The sequence below is a fragment of the Neltuma alba genome, unplaced genomic scaffold (assembly GCF_004799145.2).
Source record: "Neltuma alba isolate B1F8T4 unplaced genomic scaffold, ASM479914v2 tig00011119_pilon, whole genome shotgun sequence".
Taxonomy (NCBI): Eukaryota; Viridiplantae; Streptophyta; class Magnoliopsida; order Fabales; family Fabaceae; genus Neltuma; species Neltuma alba.
This window is the reverse complement of record NW_021635856.1, coordinates 512549-531647: the sequence shown is the minus strand read 5'-3', so window position 1 is coordinate 531647 and position 19099 is coordinate 512549. Positions and strand designations below refer to the sequence as shown.

General features: G+C 34.8%; 2 protein-coding genes across 7 annotated transcripts; one reads left to right on the top strand and one right to left on the bottom strand.

Annotated features, from left to right (window-relative positions):
- Nucleotides 1-2982: 2982 nt before the first annotated feature.
- LOC114761386 (subtilisin-like protease SBT6.1) lies at nucleotides 2983-8468 on the bottom strand. Its single transcript, XM_028950741.1, has 10 exons — nucleotides 7729-8468; nucleotides 7410-7538; nucleotides 7165-7317; nucleotides 6720-6836; nucleotides 6351-6535; nucleotides 5612-5875; nucleotides 4397-5468; nucleotides 3557-4057; nucleotides 3367-3427; nucleotides 2983-3289 (listed from the first exon to the last, which is right to left on the bottom strand). The coding sequence occupies exons 1-10, from the start codon at nucleotides 8305-8307 to the stop codon at nucleotides 3204-3206; spliced, it is 3147 nt and encodes a 1048-aa protein (XP_028806574.1). The 5' UTR covers nucleotides 8308-8468; the 3' UTR covers nucleotides 2983-3203.
- Nucleotides 8469-13354: 4886 nt separating this feature from the next.
- LOC114761391 (tRNA(Ile)-lysidine synthase) lies at nucleotides 13355-19074 on the top strand. Of its 6 annotated transcripts, XM_028950747.1 has the most exons (11): nucleotides 13355-13626; nucleotides 13838-14026; nucleotides 14112-14196; nucleotides 14335-14410; nucleotides 14700-14876; nucleotides 14985-15087; nucleotides 15729-15838; nucleotides 16006-16095; nucleotides 16183-16263; nucleotides 16767-17603; nucleotides 18186-19074. In XM_028950747.1, the coding sequence occupies exons 1-11, from the start codon at nucleotides 13359-13361 to the stop codon at nucleotides 18276-18278; spliced, it is 2109 nt and encodes a 702-aa protein (XP_028806580.1). In that variant the 5' UTR covers nucleotides 13355-13358; the 3' UTR covers nucleotides 18279-19074. The 6 variants fall into 6 exon arrangements, with proteins under 6 accessions (XP_028806580.1, XP_028806585.1, XP_028806581.1 ...); XM_028950752.1 differs by lacking the exon at nucleotides 18186-19074 and having other exon boundaries at nucleotides 16183-16213; nucleotides 16767-17195; XM_028950748.1 differs by lacking the exon at nucleotides 13355-13626 and having other exon boundaries at nucleotides 13970-14026; nucleotides 14119-14196.
- The last annotated feature ends 25 nt before the right edge of the window (nucleotides 19075-19099 follow it).

The window sequence follows — 19099 nt, the reverse complement described above, 5'->3', positions numbered from 1 at the left end:
AAAACACCTCTAGTTTTTTGTTATTTGACTTACTATTGTTGTAATTTTACTTAGTAGTGTTGTAACTACAGATTGGTTAGTTTGATCACAGCAACATGCTATGACAATATAAAAATATTGGTATTTTGTTTATGGTAGAGCAATGTTAACATTTAGTATTTATAGTTGTAAATGATATCAATGTAGATCCATTCAATGACAAGTTGACTAAGACGAATGACAAGTTTAGTAAGGCGAATGACAACTTCTGATAAGCAATTCATAAAAATTTAATTTTCTCTTTTCAAATGACAGAATTTTCATATTTCTTTAGCAGATGACCAGTTCTGATAAGTAATTTATGACAAGTTGATTAAGGCGAATGACAAGTTATGAAAATCAATTGACAAGAGTGGAAAGCCAAATAACAACTGTGATAAGTGAAATTATAAGTCTGTGAGGAGATTTGTCATGAATTTAGAATATTAAATAGATCTACATTGATACCATTAACAACTATAAATACTAAATGTTAACATTGCTCTGCCCATAAACAAAATACTAACATTTTCATATTGTCATAGCATGTTGCTATGATCAAACTAACCAATCTGTAGTTACAACACTACTAAGTAAAATTACAACAATAGTAAGTCAAATAACAAAAAACCAGAGGTGTTTTGACAGCAACCAGTTTCTGCAAGATTCGGTGACAAGTGTATCTCAAACTAACTACAACATCCTCCAACTAACATTTTCCATCATTAACTTCACGTTTCATTCTCTTCCACCGTATAACCCAATGACCACACCGCAACCCACCAAGATGATGCCGTGCCAATCATGAAGTATATATACATGTAGTGTCTTGGGTAGCTTGAGTCTCATCCTCTCCAACATTGATTCTGTATACCATCTCCAGAACACTATTGCTATCAACTTCAATCTGATTACCTCTGCCAACTAGCATTAACGATTGGTCATCATCTTTTTTGTAATAGAGATTTATGGGAATGGCCACAACCTTAATCATATTGATAAATGCATAGGCGGGAGATGAATATTTTTGAGAGGGAGAGGAACAGAAGGAAGAAGAGAGAGAGGGAGATGAAGAGGGAGAGAAGGACGGAGACGAAGAGAAAGAGAAGAGGGAAAGAGAAAGAGATGGGGTGATGGAAGAAAGAGAAGAAGGGTATTTTTGTCTTTTTAGCCTGATTTCATAATTACAATTTGAGACCGGGTCCTTCTTGGTAATTTAGCTTATTCAGGTGACCTCCTTGTGATTTTGCTAATTCAAGGGTCTTTATTTGTCATTTCCCCTAATTAATTTTATAAATACAAATTTTTATTTTATAATAAATTTAAATTTTTTATATCATTTATTAATTAAAACTAACTTGTGATGTAATTTTTTAAATATATGTATTAGCTGAAAATATTTTAAATTATATAGTTATGTCTTAATTTATTAAATTTAGTAAAAGTATTAAATAGATCATTAATAAATATTAATATTCAAAGATAAACTAGAGATTTAATATAATGAGGTATAAATAATAAACAAGATTTATTTTAATATATTTTAATTAAAAAAATATACTTAAATAATTTTTTAAAATATTCTTTAACGGTGTTAATGGTTTAGATTAAAATATATGTAAATAGAGAAGAGATTTGTGTAATTAAGACAAAACAAAAAGATAGTCACAGTATTTTGCTAAAAAATCTATGATAAACTAAAATATACATTTAGGGCATGTTTGGTTCAATTACCAACTGTTTAAAGAAGGTAATACAGTGCAGTGTAATGAAGTGCAATGCAATATTTGTTACCACCAACGCGTTTGGTGTGTTAATACTGGGCAAAATATTTTTTTGCATTTAATCAAATAAAAATAATAATGAAAAGTCCGGAAAGCTCTTCAATCACAAGTTCACAACCACAATCGTCTTCTTCCTCCGCTCATGGCAAATGACATATCAGTCTTACTGATCCATTTTTGTTCCCTTTTTTTATTCAAATTCCAAATGCTTAGACCCCCCAAATGCCTCACCCCAATAGAATACCACCACTACGTAGAACAAATGAAAAATGAAATATTGTGAATTAAATTAACAATGGGAGGGTCCACCGAACATTTTCGCTATTAATAGTGGAATGATCAAAGCACTTTTTAAGTAGTAGTTGGAAAAATGCAAAAGTTAGTTAATTGGTGCAAGTAGGTATTGTAATGATGTGAAAATTGTAGATATGGATATAGATGAATTAACATGTTTTTACTTTGTGAAGGAGAAGGAGGAGATGACGATAACGGAGGGAGGTGACAAAGAAGAAGAGGCAGCGGTCATGGTAATGAAGTGAGGGAGACAAGGGACAAAGGACAAGATGTTAGGAGAAGAGACGATCAATAGAGAAACGTTGAGGGCAACTATTGTCATTTTACATTAGTTAATAGGGATAAAATGGATATTTTATAGGGAATTACAGTCCTGCAATGATCATTCATATGTCCCCCATATGAATAAATACTACCCAAAAAATGTGCAATAAATATTACCATTACAGTCTTTTCTATCATCCAAAAGCTCAACCAAAGAAGCTGTGGATTGTAATGAGGTAGAGATGATCATTGCAAGGCTATAATACATTTGAACCAAACAGATTTTAGTCTTTTAATTTTATACAGAGTTTCATTTTGATCTTTTAATTTTAAAAAGTATATTTTGAATCATTTGACCTTAAAATTATGAACAAAAAAATGATAATACCAAAATTTTAAATGTCAACAAAGCATTCTCAACTACTAATATATTAAATATAATATTTAAAACAACTATGATTGTTACAAAATCATCACTAGCCTAACAATTTTATAATTAAAAGATAAAAAATATACTTTCTAAAATTAAAAAACTAAATTAAAGTATTTTATAAAGTTAAAAGACCAAATATATATTTTAGTCTCTACAATATCTACTTAACCTACACACGAAAGTCACAAATAATTTGAAATGCATATGATTTATTAACTGAAAAATTGTGACCTTGATAAGCATCTAAAACAATTTTGAAAAAAAGAGTTGTAAATCTACAGGGCAAAAGCAACTTCCTACAAAGATGCTGGTAGAAAATTTCCTAACTTTTTTCCTTTCCTATGCTACAGGAAAAATCTCTTTGAGGGAAGCCGGGTAGTGTTACAAATATTTAGGGATTTAATGCTGGGCTATAAATTGACCAATCTACTAGAGCCTGATCCTTTCCGTCGTCGGCGTCGCTTTTGGCGAATGCGCCAACAACATAACAAAATACCTGCAGCCAGATAAACTAATGAAAACGCAACAAACGTGTTATGGATATATTAAATGGCCAATTCAAATTTTACTGACCACTAGCCGCAAGAACTGCAGGAGCAAGCCAGTAACTACGAGCCAACAGAGGAGCATCGGGCTGCAGGATATATCAGAAAATTCATAATATTAACAAGCATTATGCGACTCTGGTATTTCTACAAACATAGGCAACTGAAGATAAAGGAAGATTTCATCTTTAAAGAACCAATGCAACACGGTTTCTTACCTCATCCCCATAGAACAGGCCGAAGTACCTGTTCCCTAGAGAGTCACTCTTACTTCCCGGAGTGACTTTGGGACGCCTAGGAATATTAGAGGCATCAGACGAAGAATTGAAACCTCTCCCCAAATCAATCACAGGATATCCTGGCAATCTTCTGTTTCTTCCTCTGACATGCAAACTGTAGCCTTTTGTTCCCCATATTTCAAACCTTGCGTCAGTCCTGCAGATCAATTCCTTTCCCACAACAGCAGAATATGTAGAGAAATTCACATCAGTTCTGCGGGACGGCAATTGATTGTCATCTTCATACAGTGCAGAGTCTATTTTCACTGAATCAGAGAAAAGCACCGGGTCCCTAATATCCCCGCTTGTAAAATCTAGTATTTTCCTGAGAAGCCAATAGCAATTAGTAACCATATGGCTGCTGTCCAAACAATTAGAATCCCCATACACAGCTATACGACCTTCACCCATCACTGTAAAGCCAAGAATAGGAGAATCTGCCTGTTTCAGCAAAAGAGACCATTGTCAATTTCAGAATAATATTAGAGAAATACCTTTATGTTGTGGGAAGCTTTGCTCAACAATTTTGGTGCTCAGAATAGTCTGATTCAAGAGTAATGAAGTTATCATGAATACATGAATGTCATTTATAAAGTCAAACACCACCATTTGATTTCAACTTTCAAACGATATCATTTGTACATTAGTCTAACATGGAGCAAAAGGCCCCGATGATTTCAATGATCATTGAGAATCCTTCAATTTTTCTTCAAAAATTACCATCTCTATTACTCCCACTATATAATTATTAATGAATTGAATGCTTCTCGCCCAGCTTACCTTGTTCATGCCAGAAGTCAGCAGCACATTCTGAGTGGCCCCACTTTCTGAACTATCCAAGAAGGGAAATCCATGCACATAACCACCCACTGGAAATCTCACTATATCCGTTCCAGACGCATATCTACTCTGCTCGCCCAAGAGCGAAAAGTCACCATTTAGAATCTTATCTCCAAAAGCAATTCCAAACGGAGCCAAGAGATCATTAAGGGCAGGAACATTTGCCCCTCCGGTTACAGGGGTCCACCAGCTCCGTGTATTATCATCAAAGAATCTCATCTTTACCATGGTATCCACATTATACCATTCGGCAAAAACAGCAAGTCCTAATCCAGTATATATGACGTCATCTCTCAGCTTCTCGATCTCCTCAGCAAAGTACTCATCTTCTAGATCTACCAACAAAAGTGTTCCATAGTGGCGGGCATCAAAGCATGTCAGAGGAGAACCAAGTGTTTCAACGTAATATCCAGCATCTCTCAAATTGTTGAACATGATATGGAAATTTGTATGCAAATGGTCCCCATGCCAGTCAAGAATATCATTACGAACATCCAGGGAGTCTCTTGGAATATAACCAGGAGGGTATTTGATGCTGTGAAACTGATCCCACAAAATTCGTTTTGACCGAGGTGGTGTTGGCACTACTTTTAACTTCAATTGGAGGACACATGTGCTAATTCGAGGGGTTTTCTCTCCAGCAGCTGGAGGACTGGAAACCCTAAGAGTCACATTACCTTCAATACCTCCAGAAAACTGTGCACCTTCCTCTTTGATTTGCATGTGAAGCGCCAAGTAACCAGTCCAAGGCCAGATAACCTCTGAATACGTAAAATGAATGCTTAAAAGGTTCCCTTCTTCATCAGAAGGATGCCATATTGGTGGACCTTCAACATAGCCAACAACACCCATCCCATTTAAAATAGTGGCATTGAATATGACAGGCATGGCACCTGCATATAGGGGCTGACGACAAAAGGGCCATGAGTAAGGACAATCAGTATAGTCAAGAACACTGGGGAAGATGCTTGCCCTGGGTTGATAGTTCTTAAGAATCTCATACGACTCTAACCTGACAGTATAGTTAACAAATCAGTACAAACAAATATTAACGAAGCACAGTTAGAATTATGACAGCAATTATTGTCAAGTTAGATTGCTTACACTAAACTTTTTATATTTATTCAAAGAGAGCATCTTGAAAGGAGAACTTACAGATCAACTCTGCCAGCGCCCTGCTCATACATATTTGGGCCAGCAAGTTTTGCAGCACCCTCAACCAACGCTTGCTTCATGCTTGCTGGATTTAAAATAGTTTTCCGATCGGATTCAGGGATGATACTAACAAGCAAACATACAACACCAGCAACCACAGGACTAGCAACACTAGTTCCTGACAAACTTTTGCAGCCTGTGCTAATCTTGGATCCCATTATATCCCGCCCATATGCAACTATGTCTGGCTTAACACGGCCATACCTGCATCATAAGGATGCCAACATATGAAAATTTGCACATCTACCATCACCAAGAATCCAACATGCATAAAAATGAAGGGAATGACAAATAGTAAATAAGAAGAGCATTATATGTATGAAACTAATGGCATTGTCTAAGGAATCATAGAAGTGTGAAGAGAGTATATGCAAGCACATATGTATGTATAACAAGGAGGCCTACACATAGCATGCCAAGGGCCAAAACCAATAACCTCATATGGAAAAGGCAAAGTATTAATATGAAAATACAATTTAAAGCAAGAATTAGTTCGCTTTTGGAGGTAATTGCTTTAACTCAACAAAATCTCCAAGCACTAAACATCCATGATAATTTTATTTCACTTATCATCCTAGTAACAAAATCTCACAATCCTAAATAGATTTGCATTTATTAGATAGCCATTGAAGCAGGATCAATGAAAAAAAAAAAAACCAGAGGAAAAAAAAAATCATACCCATGAGGAAGCTCCCAGGTACTCATACCACGCGAGGAAAAGGAGGCTATATGGTCACTATAGTCAATTCCTCCAACACCAATCACATCACTTTGATCTGCAGGATTGTTCAAAGTTCCATAGAGCGGACCATCATTTCCGATTGCAGAAACCATAATAATATTATTTGCAGTAATCTCCCAAACCTGATCAACAAATTAGCAACAAAAAACTCTAAGGGATGCTTACGTATTCACTGCAAGAATTTAAACATTTAACTTTACTAATTAGGTTTGACATTATGATTCTGCAGAATCTGAACCTATTTACCGGGGAACCAAGGTCCCCCTTAATCCTATCAAACTACTAAACTAGAACAGAAGAAATTACCTTCTCAACAAATGGAAGATCCAGGTAATCAGGTCCACCTATGCTCAAATTTAGCACATCCATATTGGTAGCAATGGCATAGTTGAAGGCATCAAGGAACCACGATGTATAAGACACCTGCAATGAGCTGAATGAATTTTTCTCAAATTCTAGCAAAACTTTATAAAAATGAAAATATCAGCAAAAGAATCACGAACTAAGACTGCAGCTTAATGTAATTTTATATGATGGTCAATAAGTTGTGAGACTACAAATGCATCTGCATTCTCTGGTTTAAAGGGAGAAAAAGTTAAGTCAATAAGCTTATGACAAGGGAGGATTACATCATTGAGAAAATAAACTTGTATAAATTAATGGAAGTAAGATACTTTGGATGAACTTGGATAAACCGAAATGATACTTCTTTGCAGTAAAAAGAACTTGTGATAATAACCAAGTGCATTACCTGTGCATCAGTGAACACCCGAAATGCATAAATCTCTGTATCTGGTGCAAAACCAAGACACTCTGCATCTACTCCAGCAATTACACCGGCAACAAAAGTCCCATGCCCAAGATTGTCGTTCAGTGTATCTTCATTGGTCCAATTTGTACGCTCCTGTAAAGGTCCTTGAAATCAATTCATATAAGGTCTACCAAAAACCTTTTAAGCCAAGTACGGGTCTCCATATCATCTAAACCAAGTATTACCTTGATGTTACGGAAATGAGGATGATTAACACGAATGCCAGTATCAAATATGGCCATTTTGACTTTAGCACCAGTGTACCCTTTTGCCCAAAGATCTTGGGCTCCGAACATGGAAGTAACTTGAGATCTCTGCCAGAGAGAGGCAAGTCTAAGAGAATGCATACTCTCAAAAATCAAGAATCAAGAATCAAGAAATTGCACTAAAAAAAAATCGAGTACGTGCCTATATTTCTGTGTTTATTGACTTTTTTACTTTTCCCGAACGAATCAAAGAAGACAAATTTACCCCATGAAAGAAACGAAAAACAAAATTTTTAACCTGCATCAAGAGTTGCCGCCCCCAATTAACGGAAGCGTCGCTAATCTTGGAAGAGTGACCTCCCTGTCCCTCGCTGAAAGACATCGCTGTGAATATCTTCCCGGGGCGCTTCTTTCCGTCCACAAAAGCACCGACTCTATCACGGGCGTCCTTAAGCAGACCCCTCCTGTAGCTCATATCCACATTCACATCCTTCACCATACCCAATTTCCGAATCTCCTCTGTCAAATCTTCTTTCACCGAATCCTCAATCGAAATCAATCCGAAATCAGTGGGGTATTTCGCAGCTGGGTTTCGCCGCTCGATCCACTCCCACCCTTGGGATCGAATGTTCGATTGCAGATAGGTTCGGTGCACTTCGGCTGTCTTGTATTCCAGAAACCGCACGATGTAGTTTTGCCGAGCGAGTTGGGCCTGACGCGTGGCATTCTCGGTGGAATTTGAAATGTCTCTGGAGGGAGTTAGGGTTGGGTTTTGTGATCGTGCATAGTCAGTAGAGGGGCCGAAGTGATAGAGACAAACAGCGATAATTACGATGAGGAGCCAGGGAGAGAAGATGAAGCGCGGGTGGGTGCCCATGGCGGTATCAGGGAAGTGACCAGAAGTTCGTTAATTTGGCGGGAAAGCTGAGTTCCCACATCTGAGAAGGGGAGTGATGGTGCTTCGCGTGGTTTTTATTCAGTGTAAGTTCAATCCGTCTAGGTTTCACATCGTCGTCTTTTATTGTTTGCAACAGTATGTCTGGAACAGAAAGTCATCCCTTCTCATATTTCCGTCAGCTCCGCTTTGGTTATGTGTATAATATTTAAATGCAAAATAGGAGGAATTTTTAGAAGTATTGAAATTCAAAAATAATTTTGCATTAAAAAAATCCAAAAATAGTTTATTTTTATATATTGAATAGTATAAAGAGTAAAGTATAAAAACACATAAAGTGTTCTTTTTATCTCTATCTTTATTCAATATTTCAGTTTGATATATTAATTTTACAAGATATTTTTTTAAGTTTTTAAAAGCAAAGGTATTATTTTTCCCATTTAATACGAGTGCTTCCTCTTTAAAGATGCACACAGTGATATGCAAACATAATTATTACTATCATTTTCAATATATTTTTGGATATTTGAAAAAGTACAAAATCTACGTAGTGCGTGGTACTAAAATGGTCAGAGAGGGAAAGTGCGAAGAAGCTTTGGAGCATTTAAACATAGGGCAAAAGTGTGAAGAGGTTTCAGAGCAATTTAGGTACGAGGGGAAAGGCTGGAGATGTTTTAGTGTTGTAAAGGAAGAGAAGTCTAAAAAAGACGAGGACACTTCAAAATCGAAGATATCATTCAAGACGAGGACTTTCTCTGTTGAAGATCACATTCTCGAAGGTCTCAAGACATGCTTGATGACCTGTGAACATAACTGTTGCTTTCATCTTCGAAGTATTCTTGGTCCCTGCCAAATGTTGCTCCTGTACCTAAGACGTCCTTGGGGAATAGCGTCAGTGCGTCACCCAAATTTGTTCAATCAAGTTGTGGATCAAAAAAGCTGTCTTGTGTGGCACACTCGGTGTCAAACCATCATCAAAGGACATAACCCTAAATCTTGATTTTGAAGATTAAGGGTGTGTTTGCATCATCATTTTGACCTCAAAATGTACATTGGGATGTGCAAAACGAAAGTTGGATGTGTAGTTAAAGATAGAGCCTTATTTGGGTCAACTTTTGTTTTAAATGTAATTTCTGACAAAAAAACTCTCTATGATAGAAGCCAACTTTTTTAGGGCCTGTTTGGGATCACGTTTGGGGTTCCAAACGTGCATCTCAACAGCCAAAAGCTCCTTTTATGTTTTAGCATATGTTTGGGATCACTTCTGTGGAAATGAGTTTTTTGGTCCCAACGAGCGGTATCAGTGAAACTATTTTACATTGCTTCTAAAGAAAAAGTTCGTTCTTGCCGTGGAGAGAGAAGATGTACAAGAGGGAAAAAAACAAAATGGGGTCCATCTTCATACTATAAAACATAAAAAGATAGAATTTCTCTGGAAAAAACCCCAATAATTTAATTAATTTAATTTATTATTTTTTAAAAAAATTTATCAAATTGTATGTGTATGATATATTACCTTGACTCTTTAATATAAAATTTATGATTTTTCTAAAATACTTATATATTCTTAATCTTTTTAAATTAGTTAATTAAGTCTTGTATAAAAACTTATGTCCTTTTCAATCATTTTATATCTAAATTTATTTTTTATTTATTTATCCAAACAAGTTTTAACTTTTCAAACTGACTTTTTAAAAATATTAATCCAAACATAATTTTATTTTCCTTACCTCTTTTAAAATAGTCACATATATATCTAATATTAGATATGTACTATTTAATAAAATCCATGTCCTTTTAAGTCATTTTGCATCCAAACTTACTTTTACATATATCATCCAAACAGGTTTCAACTTCTTAAACTGACTTTTTTACAAAATCCAATACAAACATAAATCACATTACACTATCTGACTTTTACTCAATCTGACTTCTGTAAAAGTCAGATTAAAAAAAGTTACTTCTGCCACCGTTATTCCAAACACACCCTTAGCTTCTAGCGTCACGTTGCATCTCCTTCTCCCTGCTTTAGTGCTTTTTGTTGTCTTTCCTTTCCCGTCCTTATTGTTTTTGTCCTCATTTTCAACTTTTTTTTTTTTACCTTGGTCCTCATTCTCATCTTAAGAGGTGTTTGGATGGAAATCAAACCATGGTTTTAAAAGTGTTTTTATGGTTTACCAAGTAAATATGTGGAGAAGTTTGTTTCGTTTTGCGAAAAAATACTTCTCAGAAACACTTTTACAGGTTACCAAACACCCTCTTAGGCTTTACCTGTCAATTATCATAACTTTTGTCTACAATGTTTATTTTGCTAAGTTATTTATTTTATATTACATATGGTCTTTAATATAAGAGTTTGCTTAATTTTTATTCTGATCATAAATATCAGATTTTAGTCCATTTTGTTTTTCACATTTATTCATTTTTTTTCAAAATAGTACTTTTAATAATAGTAGTTCTAGTCAATGTACTTGATTAAGAAAGATATTTTTGAAAAGACAACACTTATTTATTACAAATAACTAATTTAACTAGTTTTCTTAATCTGTTTAAATTAGTAAACTAACTTTTATATTAAGGACAGGAGGCAGTACATTTTTAGCAAAATAATTTATTAATTTTTACAGTTTACTAATAAAAATTATTTATTTTATGATTTTCTCCTATACAAAAACCATTAAAATGTTATAAAAACAACTATTAATTAAGTTTTTTTTAGTCTTTTGTAATTTAAATTTAAATATTTTATAAAAAAATTATCAAATTATATAATATATATTATAAAGGTCATTTTTTTTGTTTTTTTATATCAAACTTACTTTTCTATTAATTATCCAAACAAGTTTCAACTTCTTAAATTGATTTTTTTATAAAAATAAATTCTAATACAAATTATATTATACTAACTAACTTTTATTTTAACTTAAATTTGTAAAAGTTAATTAGAATAAAAATTAGTTTTGTCACCGTTAATCCAAACACATTTTAAGTTGCAGCTCACCAACTTGTTTTTTTCCGTTGGTTTCTCAACACCATGAACGTTTAAGTTTCATCTCCCATGGTTTCGGTTTCTGCTGCTTCTAAACTTTGGGAAGTTGTTAAGCAACTTGCTAAAGCTCAAACATGTACAAAAACCGTCCCAGTTGTAGCTTTGTAACAATCATAGCCAAAATGTAAATACGCTCTAGAGCATCTAGACATAGAGGAAAAGGGTGAAATGCTTCAGAACATTCCGGTACGGAGGAAAAGTTCAAAGATGTTTTAGAGCATTCAATCACAGAAGGAGGAAACTCTAAAAGGACCATGGGCTTCAAACGAACATGCCATTCAAGACAAGCGCTCCATTTTTAAAGATCACATTCTTGAAGATCTTAAAACATGCTCAATGATATGTAAGCATAACTGTTACTATCATTTTCAATGTGTTTATTATTCAGTTTTCACAAGTACTTTTTAAAAATCTTGTAAATCGAGACAACTTTTTTATCACACTATATCATAAAATTATTTTTAAACCTATGATTTGGTTTCATCCAAATATTTTCTCAATATCTTTTTATCTGTGACTGTGACTTAGAGGGTATTTGAATGAAACCAAACTATAATTTGGAGAATAGCTTCTGGAGAATAGATTTTGGAGAGAATAGGGGGTGTTTGGATATCCTAATAATCACTTTTCAGAAGCATTTTTCTGCAAATCAAGACAAATTCTTTCACATATTTACTTCGTATACTGTAAAAACATTTTTGAAACTATGGTTTTGATTTTATCCAAACACTTTTTAGATTTTGTGAAAAATAGATTTTGTGAAAAAATGATTTTGAGAGGTGAGAGTGTTTGGATAGTTGTTACCAAAAACATTTTTTACATGTGCAAATTACTAAAAAGGATATAAGTTAATATGATAATCATATAAGGAATAGATTTTATAATATATTTTGATTTGAAGAAATAAAATTGTTAATAAAATAATTTTTACTAACATAATTAATAATATATAAGATAATATAATTAATAAACAATTAATATGTGTATATATATTTATAAAACATAATATTAAATATGTTTATAGAAAAATGATTTATTTTTCACTCACAGAAAAATATTAATTTTTTAAAAGATTTTAAACATGAAATCCCATAAAATTATTTACATACTCATTGTATTTTTAGCTTAGAGTTTAGATTCACAACCCCTTGGAAAAAAAAAAGTACATGTGAGGTTGTAGCTTAAATTTTTATGCTTTATTGTGAAACAAAAAAATTACTTGTTAATAAATCTAAAAATATAATATTTTAGGATGAATAAAATCCGGGATCCTCTGTTAATATAAACTCTAAAAACTATCTGTTAATATAAAATCTAAAAATATAACATTCTTCGAGGTTGAAAAGTTAGTTAAAAAATAATATTTGTTAAAAAATAGTCTTCTACGTTTTAAATACAAATGTTAAAAAATAATCTTTGGTATAATTTGAAGGTATCCTCAAATCCGATGAAAATTATAAATTAAAATATATATTTTAGTGAAAACTAGATTGTTAATCTCATGAACAAGATTATTGCCTCGAGACTTGTTGCCTGCTCACTAAAAAAACAAATTGCAAGTGAGAGAAAGTATAAATCTGCCCCGCTGAAAATATACAGGCAAGAGCTGTCCCTATGGCTCTCTCCCTCCTCTTCTCTTCCGTGTGACCTTCCGGATAAAAGGTGTTTTTGGTCAATAAAAGTTGCCTCCAATTATCACTCCACTTCATTCAAATCATAGTTTCACCGGTGGAAACCATAGTTTCACTTAGAGTTAGAATCACGAATCACGGGTTGACAATTTTTAAGTTGCTTGGATGATATTTTATCAAAACATATTTTTATCTTCCAAATCATGGATTGTTCTGTCATCCAAATAGGTTTTTAGTCATAGGATTTTTTTTTTAATGTTATTTTTATTTTCATTAATCTTTCTATGTATCCGAATCCGTATTTTTGAAGTTCACATACCTCTCCACCCCACTGTTCGAGCAGCGACGAGATTATGGCGCGGGGGTTCCTCCTATCTGCCCAGAGCAGACCAGACGCTGCGAATATTCTATTATCGTCTATCTCTAAAGAGCCCCACAAAAGATGCAGACTTTTGCTCGGCTTCCCCGTGTGGCATCACTCTCATCGTCAAACTCGCTATGTTGCTCTAGCTCGCTACTCCTGTAACTCTTCTTCCCGACACCCGATCGACATGTCTAAGTACAGAGAAGCATTCTCGCGGCGAATGGCCATGGCGGGGCTTCAACCTCATCATCGAATTGGTTAGTTAGTTAGTTTGACTTCACCACTTCCCAACACTACGTTCTCCACGGTTCCTAGGAATCTGCAGCAATGTTATATTTTATTTGTTGCTCTGGGTGAATTGAAATAATGATAGTTATTTTATATAATTACTCTAACAAACAGACACACGGTTTTTCGTATTTTCCATTGCCGATGATACAAGTAACTCGCTACTTATTTTCCTGCCAGCTTTAGGAGTCTCCGGTGGCCCCGACAGTATGGCACTCTGTGTATTAACTGCGTGGTGGAAAACGGCTGGTCTTAAGGCCGAAAGTGGTGGTCTTATTGACGGGCTACTAGCAATAATTGTTGATCATGGATTACGATCAGAGAGCAAACATGAGGCCGATGTTGTCAGTCGCCGGGTTTCTGAAATGGGTACATCTTTATCTGGGTGCTACATTTGTACTCATTTCTTAACCATTTTTCAGCTATCCTGATTGCAAACGCAAACTTTTAATAGGGATCAGATGTGCGATTGCCCACTGTGATTGGTCAAATGGCAGGCCAAAACTGGGCCATTTGCAAGAAGCTGCTCGTGAAATGAGGTTATTGTGTCTTAACTTTAAATAGAAATTTTTTTTTTATTTTTAAGTAAAATAGAGAAATGTTCTTTTAGTCTGCACATGGACTTTGACAAAATATACTTATTGAAGTTTTTATTTCGTTTTTAATTTGAACTTTAGGTATGAAATGCTTCAAAAAGTTTGTGTCCAACACCAGATTGGTGTATTGCTCATTGCACATCATGCTGATGATCAGGTTTGGTTGGCAAAGCTATTTGCTTCTGGATCTCCGTTGTGCCCTTTGTGTTCTCTGATTCTGTTTTAAGACATGCTGATGCTTTTGATTCATTATACGAGATCTTGAGCATAAGCTGTTTGGTTCCTTTTGGGAGTAGGTTTTTTAACACGATCTATAGTTCAAACTTAATAAAATTGTAATTGGATTCTTAGTGTTGAATGCAACACTTTGTTCTCAAAGATAGTTGTGACAATGAAGGCTTGTTATGCATATTAGACATGTAGTTGATTGTTGAGACACAATGCAGGCTGAGTTATTTATCCTGAGGCTTTCTCGAAATAGTGGTGTGCTTGGACTTGCAGGCATGCCTTTTACCTCCCAGATTTTCTCCACACAAATACATTCCTACAGTGAAGTTCCACTGAATTGTGGCATCCTTCTTGTGCGACCTCTTTTAGAATTTTCAAAAGAAGATATGTACAAGGTTGGCATAACAGTGTATATGTTTATGCATTGCAAATATCTACTTTTCCTTCCTTACATCTGAATGTATTCTTGATAATGTGAATTGATAATTGCCATACCTTTACAGATATGCCAAGGGGGTTGCAATGATTGGGTTGAAGACCCAACAAATCAAAGTCCATTATTTGCACGTAATAGGATACGAATGTCTTTGAATGATTTGTCATCGTGTAAGTTCTGATGAATGATGCTGATGAGTGATGCAGCTCAGTGATATCCTTTTCTTTTTTTTTCTTAACAACTATTTTTTTTAATTAAAATTCTTCTGACCAGCATTTCTTTTGGGTTAAAATCACTTTTTGTTATTGATCTTATGTACTCTTGTTCAATGCAGAGCTTTTGTAATTAAAGAAAGATGGGTGTCAGTATCTGTATTAAAGAGTCGAAAAGCAGGAGTAGTTTTCATTGGTTAGATTCAAAGGAGAAAGATGAAATGGGAAAAGCTAAACCGTCACTATGTAATTATAAAATCTATTGCAAGCTGCACTTTTCTTAGATCATGACATTTTCTTTTGGCCGGATCAGTCATGACATTTCAGTTTACTAAAACTCCGTGGCATACGTAAGGAAACATGTCTTGTTTTTCTTGATCCAAGATTAATTGAAATATTACTGTGCCTAAAAGCAAGTAGGTTTTATTCCATTTCAAAATCAAGAGAATTGATATACTCAACAGTCTGAGATTTTTCTATTTTTAGGATTTTTTTGGAACATATATTTTAATTCAAGATCAGATGGTTTTGCCGTGACTTCTTTAAATTTTGCAATTAAATTCACTGAACTTCCTTGGATATTGTTTCTACATTTCCAGCCACTTTCAAGTCTGAGCTAAACGCAGTCATTTCAGCATGTCGAATGACACGATCATATGTTGATCAATTTTGTTATAGCTTGATAAATGAAGCTGTGGTCATCATGGAGGTAAGCTTTTGTTTTTCATTTAATCCATTTATAGTTAATACATGGTACTGTTATTCTGATGATATATTAGAAATGGTTCATATGTAACATATCTCCTCGCTTAAGTAACATCTTCCCAGTATTTACTTTGTGACTGTTCTTGGGATTGGGTTTGTTTTTGTTTTCAGCATGGATATGCCATTATCGATTTAAAGATTCTAAATACCTCAAAAATTCTGGATATGTGCCTGGCAAAGTTCTTGTCCTTGATTTTACAGGTACTTGAGATCTCATAGTTTGTTGCACATGCCTTTAAACCTTTTTAGCTTGTGGACCTTGTTCTAACAGTTGTCTTGTTTATTCAGTTCATATCGCAAAGGCAAAGGCCAATCAGAGGTAGTGCGTTAAGATTGCTGTTGGATTATATTCGTACTTTCCCATGCAAGGTGAATCTATTGTCATCACATAGATGTGCTGACCCGTTTTAAAGGCATATGTAACACACTCACAGACATCTATAGGAAGGGAATTTCATTGACCCCGTTGTTGAATTATAAATAATTATCATGTTAATAATATATACCAAGTTTTAAAAAATTAGCTAACAAGGACTATGTAATCATATTGTTACATGACTCTTTATTATTGCAGATACACCACGCATTGAGTCTTTAAATTGATGTAAAATTTTGTGTATACTATTTATGGTTGTAATTTTTAATCCAGGTGCAAATAATAATAATACTAATAATGATCTGACAATGAATTTTGTAAGAAATGCACCCTGCAGAGTTATTCAACTGTGTTAAACATGTCTTCATAGATACTTCTATCATTTGATTATCTCTGCAGGTGCACGAACGCCTTGTTTTAGCTTGTGTTTGTATTTGATGATCTAATTTTATTGACTGTCTCTCCCCTAACTATTAATTCGAAAATTGTCCCATAGAAATCTCTCACAGCTGCTGGTTGTTACCTCTGCCCGGATCCTGGTTCCAGGGGGTCCAGAGTCTTGGTTTGCTGTTCGGTTGACGGTCCTCTGCCTATAAAGAAGGAATTTTTTGAGCCATTCCCTGATCGAAAACTGCAATGCTGTGTTTTGAATGAGATGGAAAAAATTATAGAACACGGAAAATCATATGCAAGTCAATCAGTTCTAGGTGCCTCAGATGTTCATTTTATGGATGTGACGTCTGAGTTAGTTCTGACTGAAGCAACAAGACTAAATATTATCAGTGAGTCAACCCATAGGAATATTATTGAACTGCAGAGGGAAGAGACTGATCGCTTCAAATCTAAAGCTGAGGACAAGACTTGCTCAGAACCAAAGCATGAAGTTGATACTGTTACTACATTCAAGCCAGGGCAAATATGTTACTTCATGAATAGATTTATTGTTACATGGGGATTGAAAGAAAACATTGCTGAGGGTGCATTATCTGATTTATTTGCATGTGGCATGGATTTGGTTGGCGAAAGCTGGAACTGTTCTTGCATGTCGTGTGTCGTTGATCATAGCACCAGACCTGAATTGCGTAACATGATTGAATCTGATTGGCTGTATCTTGGAAAGTTGTCGAAGTACCCACCTCCCAATAATTTCGAGCGAGGAGGGGCTATAAAATCTAGTAAAATAGAACAAATAATGGAGAAGAAAACTCCATGTTTCCATTATGCCTGTGTATCAGCACGGAAAGCTCTTCTGTTATTAAAATCTATCCCAGTTGCTGCAAGAAGAAGCCTGCCTGTCCTGGTCAATCATCATGGACAATTGCTTGGCATTCCAGTAAGTCAAGATTTGTACTATTAGTGACAGGTTTACTTGTTTTTCTACGTTTTAATTTTACGTCCGGTTCTTAGTATAAGAGCTAGTTGACTAATTTGAATAGATTAAAGAAGTTTGTTAAGTTAGTTACTTGTAATAAATAGGTGTTATCTTTTCTAGAATATTCTTGTTAATTATGTGTATTAGTTATAATTATCATTTAATAGAATGTTAACATGTGCAACTATTAGAAGAATTACTTTGAAAAAAACAGATGAATGACAAAGTAGATTGGGGTTTTATATTTAGGATCAAATTGAAAATCAAACTAACTCTGATATTAAGTACTAAAGATTGTATAATACTTTTTGTTTGATTTCTGTAAGGGAAGAATAAGTTACAACCTGCCGTGAATTCTGCTTTATATCTAAAGTTTCTTCAATACCATGGTGAATAAGCTCAAATATTTATCACGTGTGTTAAGTAGTTTCAAATTATATAAAAAGGCATCTTTTTGGAGGGCTAAATTCATCCCCTTCTGATCTTTGCTTTGTGGTTAACATCCTTGTATTGGGACATAACATTGTGCATGTTTCTTTCCAGACTGTTAATTTCAGCCATTGTCCGCGCTTGATTGCACATGCAGAATTCAAGCCAAAAATACCCCTTGGGGGAGGCCATAGTTCATTCATATAGTAAAATAGCTCCTGAAGTTTCCTTTCTACATTTGACTGTTTTTCGAATTAAGACGTGAGTCGCTGCTCTGGAGATCCTCAATTTGAAATGAGAGAAATTGCTCCAACATCCTTCCTAGCAACTTCGAAGTAATCAGAGCGGACATGATGGAGATGGCACCGCATTCATGTTGTGGAGGCCCAAAAGCCATAATCTGCTTCTCAGCCAGCAAATTCCACATGAAAGCCTCCTGAAAATTTCAAGTCAGAGTCATGGTGGATCTTAGGGCGATGGCTATGGAAGTGTCCCGGAGGTATAGTAATGACAGGGTGGGGGAAATTGTAAAAATAGCTGAAGATGCTGTAATCTCCTCGGGCTAAAAATTTACGATTCGCCTGCCACGGACTGCGCAGGATTTGTCTCAGATATACGTTGGGGCATTCCTGACAAAAAGACCATGGAACTGGGCTAAAAGGTTCTGTGACTAATGCAGTTTGAAATTTTACTGCTATTGCAGCAGTTAAGCTTTTATTCCATGGTAAAATTCACTCAGGTCAAAGTTGATCCTCAAATTGTAGCAGATCTCTTCAACTCGTCTGACAGATCAGACGAGTCTTGTGAGGAGCATGGACACGCATTATGTGGTTCCCATGAGATGAGAGAATGTGATAGTTTTACCTTGGGCTAGTCCCACTTTTGTTGCAGAAATAAAATTCAATCTTATATGCCTACCGCCGTGAAACAGATTATTAAGCTGTGTATAAAATGACAGATCTGACGCTGCCTTGTTTGAAATGAAGAGTTTCTTGCCATTGTATACTGCCTCACTCTGAAGTGGCGCC

Excerpts from the sequence above, each read along its gene's own strand:
- LOC114761386 (XM_028950741.1), bottom strand. The coding sequence starts at position 8,307 with ATGGGCACCCACCCGCGCTTCATCTTCTCTCCCTGGCTCCTCATCGTA. Across the intron at positions 6,837-7,164 it reads GGGTGTTCACTGATGCACAG|GTGTCTTATACATCGTGGTT; the intron begins GTAATGCACTTG and ends AGCTCATTGCAG. Across the intron at positions 4,058-4,396 it reads TGACTTCTGGCATGAACAAG|GCAGATTCTCCTATTCTTGG; the intron begins GTAAGCTGGGCG and ends TTGCTGAAACAG.
- LOC114761391 (XM_028950747.1), top strand. The coding sequence starts at position 13,359 with ATGGCGCGGGGGTTCCTCCTATCTGCCCAGAGCAGACCAGACGCTGCG. Across the intron at positions 14,411-14,699 it reads CACATCATGCTGATGATCAG|GCTGAGTTATTTATCCTGAG; the intron begins GTTTGGTTGGCA and ends GACACAATGCAG. Across the intron at positions 16,096-16,182 it reads TCTTGTCCTTGATTTTACAG|TTCATATCGCAAAGGCAAAG; the intron begins GTACTTGAGATC and ends TTGTTTATTCAG.